The 9,975-nt window shown below is 46.1% G+C and overlaps 1 protein-coding gene across 1 annotated transcript; it reads left to right on the forward strand.

Annotated features, from left to right (window-relative positions):
• Positions 1-8,623: 8,623 nt before the first annotated feature.
• On the forward strand, positions 8,624-9,975 carry LOC139782941 (uncharacterized). Its single transcript, XM_071722028.1, has 3 exons — positions 8,624-8,775; positions 8,849-9,198; positions 9,335-9,975. Exons 1-3 carry the CDS (start codon positions 8,624-8,626, stop codon positions 9,973-9,975), a joined length of 1,143 nt encoding a protein of 380 aa, XP_071578129.1.

The raw sequence follows: 9,975 nt of genomic DNA on the forward strand, positions 1-9,975 counted from the left end.
AGGAGCATATACAGTCTCCATAGCAATGGACAACATTGGGTCGATGGTATCCTGAAAATAATTTTAAGTAATATAACAAAAGCCTAAAAGTTAAACCTATGGATAAAATAATATAATATGGAATTTTAAGTAAAAATGGATTCAAATTTATATATCTAAAATCTACTTACACGTAGGAGTTGATAATAATCTCGTTGATTGGAATGTGGCTTGGATCAGTCAACTCGCGAAACTGTAATATAATAATAAATTGATTAGAATCACTTCATACGATTCTTTCACACGATGACGGTTAATGTTAATTTCCGATTACCTTATTATTATGTTTCGCGTGTTCTATCTTGTCGTCATGACGAAACATCTGACCGAGACATTGCGCTTCTTGGCTACCTGTATCTCTTTCTCGAAGCTGGATCGGGATTGGTATTGTCTATAACTATACTTTTTCCTTGATTCAAGTATTGTTGGACTGCGGCAATGCACTTCTGCCAGCTGCCTAAAGTGTCTCTGTTGACGTATCCGTATTCCTTCAGATAATTCTTTGCAAAATGCGATTTTCCGGAGTCTGGACTGCCGACCATAAGTACCACCTGTTAATGGATATCTATAAGCACGAGGAAAGAGCGGGCCTCCGTTCACATTTGACGTTCACGTAGATATTCGTGTTATGTACGATGCTTCTGTCGAAATCGAGGAATCACATGCCGAAAAAGTTTTACTTAGGTATTTATCATTAAAAGAATACTTTGTATAATTCTCTTTTATGTTATTTTTTTATTTTTTCTCATTAGATCATGGTACCAGAGGAACAAACACATTTTTCCAGCGAGTAGATGGGAACCTTTTGATCCAACGAAAAGTTACGACAAGTATACAGTGTCGGATAAAAATAGGAAGAAAGATAAAATCTGACAAACTTAGATTCAACGAATTGTCCAATTTCGTTTAAAGGATTCAGATTCAAAAAACTGTAAATATTAATAACCAGATAAATAACTTTGTTTCATCGTACAATTGATTCATTATACAACAGATTGTAATAATATATATATTACAATATATATACGCATATATATATATATAGCTACATTGTATTTTTAAGGACTGTGATTTTAATTCATTTAGTTATGTGATAATATTTAATTCATTTACTCGATTATGTAGCTCTACTAAATTACAGTCCTTTGAATCTAAATTCTTTAAACAAAATTGGACAATTCGTTGAATCTAAGTTTATCAGATTTTATCTTTTTTCCTATTTTTATCCGACACTGTATACTTGTCGTAACTTTTCGTTGGATCAAAAGGTCCCCATCTACTCGCTGGAAAAATGTGTTTGTTCCTCTTGTACCATGATCTAATGAGAAATAACATAAAAGAGAATTATACAAAGTATTCTTTTAATGATAAATACCTAAGTAAAATTTTTCCGGCATGTGATTTCTCGGTTTCGACAGAAGCATCGTGCATAACACGAATATCATCGTGAACGTCAAATGTGAACAGAGGTTCGCTTTTTCCTCGTGCCTAATCGCAATATTACATACATTAAAATAACATGCTAACATTGTGATATTGCTTCATAAGTTTTATCATTTAGTATCTTTACCTTAGTTACAATAAAATCGTAAAACGTATAATGGTGCGGTAATATAAGAAAGATCCTTCTTTTAACATACATTAACTGATCTGCTATTACTGTTTTAAGCTCGCTGAATTCACGCCTCAGAACTTCTAAACATCTCTGAAGAAGCTGATAGATAGAATTACCTGTATGTGAAAATTTAATTTATGCAGTAGAACATTATATATCACGCCAATGTTACTCCAAAAGTGACACTGGAGTATTTTAATAACTTAAAAATTCTCTAAATCACTAAGACATTCACCTTTCTTCATTATAACACTCCGACGATGGCCAGATCCATCCTAATAACTGAATGTGATCTCAATTTCTTCTTCCTTCAATGCGTTCTGCATTCTAGCCCATTCTTGCCTCAATTCTTCCTTAAGTTTATTTTCCTCCTCCTCCTCCTTTTCCCTATCTGGCAAGAAATTTGGATTTACATCTGGATTTTTCTTAATCTTCTTAATCGCGGAGCCATCAGATTGCACATTTTCTGACTGCGGGGATTTTTCGGCATTGTCTTCGTCAGAAGACATCTCAGCTTAATCTTCGTCTTCGTCCAGATTAAAAGACAAAGCTTGAATCTGTCTCTTCTGTTTGTTCTTTTCTGTCTGCTTCGCCGCTAGCGTTTCTTTCCTTTTCCTGCTCTTTTTCACGTTCCTTCTATCAAAACATAAAACACTGGGCAAAAATCACATAACATTCAGAGCACTGGGCACAAATCACACATATATATACATATATATTCACGCCAAACCGCATATATAACATCGTGTTATTCTTAACATTTAGGAAAATTATTTCATATTAACTCAATAGGCGTTAAACTTGCATACATAGGGAACTTTCCAGCAAGTGACACAAGCCGACACAAACGTCGTTCTATCTTTCTTTTTTGGCAATGAGTAACAAAGACAAAACGATACCTGTGTCGACTTGTGTCGCTTGCTGGAAAGCTCCCATAAGTGAATCTCGCGTTTTATGTAAAAAATTTGTAAGAAATCGGTAATCTAACCTATACTACGTTTACGCGATCGTTACTTAATTCTGTAGTAACTTACGAACGATACAATAATTCCTCCGCATAAACGGGAGATTTTATAGTAACTACGATAATATCGTTCGTATAAGTTACTACAGAAGTAATACTCACGTAAACGTAAACTATTATAATTCCTGTCACATGCACTTAGTCGCGTAATAAAAGAGTCACGGTGCGGTCTCGCTTCGCGTCGTATAATAATAGGATAATTACATGTAAATAAAACAATTACCTTGAATCAGAAAAAATATTAATCGTCGCGTCGCGTAAAGAGTCACGGTCAGTATCGCTCCGCGCGTACTTGACGCGAGACACTACCGTGTTAGGTTAACTGACTGTGACAGCGCACTGAACTGAACGCACTGTCTGCACTGCGCGCAGTACACACACGTATGCATATGTGTACATATCGATACATATCGAAACTGGCGATACTAACACCGCCAGCCGCCAGTGTCGAAAAATTGAAAGTTACATTCACTGATATATATATGTCATAGAAAGAGCGTCGACGTAGACGACGACGACGACGACGTATCTTAAAATAAAATCTTCACATTTTGACTTTGCGTCGCAATATCTCCGCTCGTAAGGCACGTAGCGGAAATATTACAAGAAAACCCCCCCCCCTAATTCGACCCCAAGCTATTGATCACGCCTACTTAGAACTTGATCCGTTCACTCGTTATCGAGATCTCAACATCTCGAGTATATCGCAACCCGTCGCGTCGCGTAAAAGAGTCACGGTCGGTCTCGCTCCGCGTATACTTGGCGCGAGACACTACCGTGTCTCTTGATATTGAATTCTGGTAAGTACATTTGTACATATTTAGTATAAATTCGGTTTTTTGTTTCTAAAATTATATCTGGTGTAGTTATTTTACAATTATCGCGTAATGTTATTTTTCCGGTTTTTTCAATCTTAATTTTATTTTCTGGCAGCTTATTACATTCCCCCCAGGGGTCGGGGGAGTCACCGGGGGCCCTTAGGGGCCCCTAGGAGCCTCCCCCGATACGGGTCTTGCGCACCCGGGGTCCCGAGCACATCAGCACCGTAACCTTCGTCAGTCTTCGGGCTGGCGGAGGCCGGGGAGTCCTTCGGGACTCGCGAGGTAGGCGACCTCTATAATAAGTTCGCCCGGCCCGGATGGGGCCGTGAGGGATGAGCTTTTGCTCTTCCAACCATCCTCCCAGGGGTCGGGGGCGGCCTCCGGAGGTCCTTCGGGCTTCTGGTGGGCGTCCCCGATACGGGTTTGGCCAACCCGAAATACTCGAGCTCGGGCAGGCTGGGCTCGTAAGGTGAGGAAGCCAACCAGCCTAGGAAAAGGAAAACTTCGAAATAAAACCATTTCTTTGAAAATAATGATGGGTCCAAAGAAGTGCAAGAACGTACCGCCCCAGGGTGACCGGACACCCAGGGGCCGGCGGGAGGGGGTATCGTCCCAGCCCCCCTCCCGTCGTCATCGGACGATGGGCTACCCGGCGGGTCCGGAGCGAGCTCGCCGGGGGAAGCGATGATCGCTGCCATTAGGAAGGAAAGTGGAGAGTGTGATGGGCCGTGGATGGCCTTACCTTTGAAGGGGATTAGGGACAGGGAGAATCCCGCGGAAGCGGAATGGAGGGATGACATATTAGGATGGTGGAAGGGAATCATTGAGAGGGGAAAGAAGGATATCATAAAGTCGGATTTCTTGGAGGTGGTGTTGGAACAAATGGAGGTTGACCTGAATAAGGAGGAAGTCCATATTCAGGTTGTTATGGAGGTAGCGGCTATAGTGATGGGAAAGATGTGCAGAGCGAGCGATGAGAGGGAAGAAATTTTACGGAGGAAAAACGAGCAGATTGCCGCTCAGGAGGTGGAAATAAGGAGGCTGAGGGGGGAGCTGGCAGCAGCTAGCGAGAACCCCCCAGCAAATAAGGTGGATACTCGCGACGCGTCCACCCAAATAAGGATGCACGCTCGACTTAGAGGGAAGGTTTGGAGGCCTCCATGGGGGAGTCCAAGGACGACTCCATGGAGGTGGAGGAGGAACCCCTTCCGAGAGTGGAGATGCGGGACGCGGCCGAGCAGGCTGCCCCCCGCACAAGGAGCAGGGAAAATGATGCCCCGGGGATGGGAGCATTCGGTGATCGGGGGGCTCGACGCGGGGCTTAGCTCTCGCGTCGACGCCCTCGATCACAAGGTGGATACTCTGGTGAGGGAGATACGCTCCCTCACCAGGCAGAGGAGGGGCGCTCCTCCTGCCGGGTGGACCAGCGGGGTGGACGCCTCCCAGAGTAGGAAAGCTTCCAGGACGCTCCCTCCTCCGTTGGAGAGGCCGGCGGGGGTGGGAGTGACTGGGGGAGGCGGTGGGGGGGGCGCCGTGGCTCCTGCTCCTCTGTCCGCCGGGCGAGAGTCCGGCGGGCGTGGGGGCGGGGGGGCGAGGCGTGCCCCTTCCGCCATTGGGCAGAAGAAGAGGGCTAAGGCTGCGGGGCTGGCCCCGCCCAAAACGACGGCGGTGTCTATCACCGTCCCTGAGGGTGGGGCGGTTTCGTACGCCGACGTCCTCAGGACCGCGAGGGAGAGGGTCTCCCTCGCGGACCTAGGTATAAGTGGTGTTGGCTGTCGGTGGGCTGTCACTGGGGGCCTCATAATAGAGGTCCCCGAGGACAGCCCGAGTGAGAAGGCGGACTTCCTGGCGCGGCGGGTAGCTGCTGCGCTGGAGGGGTCGGGGGTGCGAGTCGCTAGGCCCGTCAAATGCGCGGAGATGCACGTGACGGGCCTGGACGACTCCGTCACCCAGGAAGAGGTGGCGGCTGCTATTGCCGCGGTCGGCGGCTGCGCAGTGGGGGACGTGAGGATCGGGGAGATACTCCGTCTCCCAAAGGGAATGGGGACGGCTTGGGCGCAGTGCCTTGTAGGCGCTGCGTCGAGGGCCTTTAAGGAGGGGATCCGGGTGGGCTGGAGCAGAGTCAAGTTGGAGCTGCTCCAGACCCGGCCCCTGAGGTGTTTTCGGTGCCTGGAGGTTGGACACGTCTGGGCCCGATGCACCTCCTCAGTGGACCGCAGCGGTCTCTGTTACCGCTGCGGTGTTAGCGGCCACCGAGCCAGCCGTTGCACTGCGACGGCCCCGAGGTGTCCGTTGTGTGCGGACTCGGGGCTGCCGGCTGGGCATAGGCTGGGGGGGGGGCTAGGTGCTCCCGCCCGGTGACGGAAAGGAGGGAGGGGCGGACCCCGAAGAGGGGGACCGCCTTTTCTGCTCCCGGGTCGAGAGGGAGAGGAGGGACGGGATGGTCTGGGAGCCTTCGGCTCCCCGGCCGCCCCGCCCCCCTATTTGACAAAAGTAGAGCGTGGCTGGGGGGGGGCCTGGGTGGGGTTGTGAACGGACGGTACAAATTGAGCCCGATCCGCGCGGTTATCTTCCCATCGAACGGTCGCCACTCGGTTTGACCTCTAACTACCAAAAAGGTAAGTTCGCCTTTCGTCTCGATTATTCACAAGACGCTAACGTTATTTTATTTGTTTTAGGATGACGTCCCAGGATGGATCATCACCACTGCTCTGGTTCCCAGGATCCTCGCTTTATCGCATACCGGATCACCAAATGTCTCGCTAATTATTATTATTAATGTACTAATACTCTTCTTTTGTTTCAGGTTCCTGCCTCAGATGGATCATCGCCGCTGCTGGACTTCCCCGGATCCTCGCTTCATCGCATACCGGATCGCCGCTGGACAACGATGGATCATGGCCGATGGATAAGGTAAGTAGAAGATAAGTACGAATAATTGTATAATTAATCTTGAGACTTTGTTTCAGAATTAACCATTCTTTAATTTCAGATCGTTATTTCAACTCTACAGGTCGTTTCACAATTTCATAATGGTGCTTCACAATGGTGTCGCCGCGCTTCGATGTGGATCGCGCTTTATGTATTAGCTTTCCCATAATCGCTGATTTTATTTATCCCAGCGTATTAAATATAACAAGCAACGTTGTTCGTATAATATCTTGTAGTCGCGAGACCCGATGTCCGCGATGGTAGTATACTCGATACGCACTTATTCGTCACCGCTGTATTCGGCTATCACTGAATGTTACTTTGGTAACTAAGTACCTCTCGCTATTGTTGAGCGAGTATTTAACGCGCAATTACGCGGGAGTTCCCGATTGTTAAGTATCCCCGATAGCTATCGTCGTAATCTATGTTCGCACTATATGCTACTATCTCTAGACACGTCCGTTCGCTATGGCTATACTCGAGAAACTGCCACGAGCAATGGCTCTCGCTTTGGCTCCACACTATGCTAAACCATCCCTAATCTCGGGTTGTTATTCGCCGCTCGCTGTGACGTCAGAACTTTCTTTTTTCGCCTATTGTATTCGGCACGTACGCCCGGCTCGATCACGCGAAAACAACATGACTATCACGCACTTGCCACCTGACATGTTTCCAGAACGTTCTACGCGGTTTCCCGTGGAAATTTCCACTTGCGCCGCGACGTGGTGACCCTCCTCTATTGGCGCCGCTGCACCAGGTTTCCTCGGTAGGCCGATTTCGTGCGCCGTTGACGCCGACTCGTGCGCACCTCGTCGGAGATGCTCCTGATGACGGTTCCTGGACAATTCCCCGTGGAAGATGTCCGGGTGCACCCGTCATCGCCTGCCGTTGACGCCGACCTTTTAGACGTGCTTCTGGGGCGCTTACAATGCCTCCCCGGATAGTTGTTCTCGGCGAAGGTGCTCGCCAAACTCCCTGGTGATCGGGCGATGGCGCCGACCCCCTGGGTGCGTGTACCAGGTCCTTGGAACGTCGGTCCGGACCTTTGTTCCTATGGAAGACGTTACGGATGGTAAATAATGCTCTGCTAACGATGCCGACCCTGTGGCCGTGTGTCCCAGGTCCCGCTGGTTACGATTTCGTCCTCAGTTTTCGTGGAAGATGTTCCAAAAGAGAACCAATTATCTGCCGACGACGCCGACCTTGCAGGCTCGCCTACCAGGTACCGAGAGTTGTGATTTCGCTCTTTGTTCTCGTGGAAGATGTTCCAAAAGAGAACCACTTGTCTGCCGACGGTGCCGACCTTATAGGCTCGCCTACCAGGTACCGAGAGTTATGATTCCGACATTTGTTCTCGCGGAAGATGTTTCAAGAGAGAACTAATTATCTGCCGACGACGCCGACCTTCTGGGCGGCTGCCCCAGGTCCCACCGAGTGTACGTGGACCCTTTGTTCTCGGGGAAGATGTTTTCCTTCAGAGTTAGTGTTCCGCCGACGGCGCCGACCCTATGGCGGTATACACCAGGTCCGGCTGATACTCCTCCGAACCTTCATTCCTGGAGATTGTCGCGGTTCACCTAATATGCGCACGAATTATTGCGCCGACTTTTGTGCGCCAAAATAAACGTCATTGAGACAGTGAACCGTCTAAATAAAATGCAAAATAAACCTGTCCTACTCGGTCAGCGACTTATTAACCAAAACTTAACCTAATTAAGCCGCGTCGGCTGAACACGCAAAAGATAGCCATATGGGCTTATCGCACTCTTACGCGTAAGGAAGAAAATCAACTGCCATATGGGCGTAACGCTATCTTAAGGCTCGTCTACAATACATGTAGTAAGACGGACGTAAGAAGTAAGAGTAGGAGTAACAATCTTGGCGTAAGATGCTTACGCTGGTCTCGTCTAGAATACAATGGAGTAAGTGTAGAAATCGTAGTGTGTTGTCAGTAAAAGAGGTTATACTGCTTAGAACCACGTTGTTAGTAAATGAAGTTACTTTGTCAATAAAATGGAGTTCTATGAATTAGTTTTAACAAGTGTATTTACAATCATGTTACATCATCATTTAATATTATTGTGGGAACGACGAAGACGAAAAGGACGAGGTTGTGGAAGAAGAAGGTGGTGGATCCGTCCTATAAATCGACCTAGGGATGAGTAAGGTTATACAACAAATATTTTGAGAGAAATGGAGACACAAGATCATGAAGAGTTTTTTCAAAATATGCGAATGTGGCCGGAGCACTTTAATTGGTTACTTGACGTTGTACAAGGAAAATTAGAAAAACGAAGCAAGAGAACACCATTGGATCCTAAACTGCGTTTGCAAGTGACATTGTTGTGAGTGATGAATCCGAAATTAATTAATCGTAAGACACAACATTAATCTAATAACAATAAATAATGTGTGTAGGTATTTGGCGCAAGGAGATTCAATTTTAAGCAAACATACTGAATTCCGCATAGGAAAATCAACAGTACGTGCAATTATACCAGAAACCTGTCAAGCAATTTGGGAGGTACTGCAACCAATTTTCCTTCCAGCTATGGATGAAAATTCATGGAAAAAAGTGGCTGATGGATTTTTAGAAAAATGGCAATTTTCTAATTGCATCGGTGCCATTGATGGCAAGCATGTTCGGATCAAAGCTCCTCCTATGTCAGGATCTCAGTATTATAGTTACAAGGGATTTTTCAGTATCGTGCTCCTGGCCGTTTGCGATGCAGATTACAAGTTTACGTGGGTGGATATAGGACAATATGGTATGTCATTTATTTAAATATAAATTAAATATAAAGCTTAGCATATAATACTGTAATATTGTAATATTATACTTAATCTAAATATTGTATTCCATATAAGTGTACAGGTATCAAGTAATGATATTTTTATTTCTAGGCTCAATAAGTGATGGTGGTGTGTGGGCCAATACAGATTTTGTGCAAGCTCTGGAAGAGGAAACAGCTAATTTGCCGCCACCTATTCCACTTTCTAATACAAATATATCGGACCCATTTCCTCACGTTTTTGTTGCTGACGAAGCATTTCCCTTATCAACGTATATGATGAGGCCGTTCCCTACGAGGAATGTTAACTTGTCAGACAACAAACGTATTTTCAACTACCGGTTGTCTAGGGCCAGGAGGGTTATTGAAAATACGTTCGGCATATTGGGCGCAAAATGGCAGATTTTAAATTCCACTATGAGTTGTTCCCCAAAGAATGTAGAACAAATTGTAAAAGCTCTGACATGTCTCCATAATTTTATGATGACTTGTGCAACACATGCTGAATATTGCCCTCCAGGATTTATAGATGTTGAACATAGTAATGGAGACATTCAAGCAGGAGCATGGAGGGCACAGGTCAATCACACAAGTTTCCAGCGGCTTGGTAGAATAGGAGCTAATAGAAGTGCTCGTATTGCAACTGAAATGAGAAACAAGTTAATGCAATACTTTGTATCTGACATTGGCCAAGAACAGGCACCATGGCAGTATAAAAGAGCATTTCGTGGACGCTTTATTAATTTGCCATAA

Source organism: Temnothorax nylanderi, unplaced genomic scaffold, assembly GCF_030848795.1.
Source record: "Temnothorax nylanderi isolate EJ_2023f unplaced genomic scaffold, tnyl_v1.0 TNYL_tig0454_pilon, whole genome shotgun sequence".
Taxonomy (NCBI): domain Eukaryota; kingdom Metazoa; phylum Arthropoda; class Insecta; order Hymenoptera; family Formicidae; genus Temnothorax; species Temnothorax nylanderi.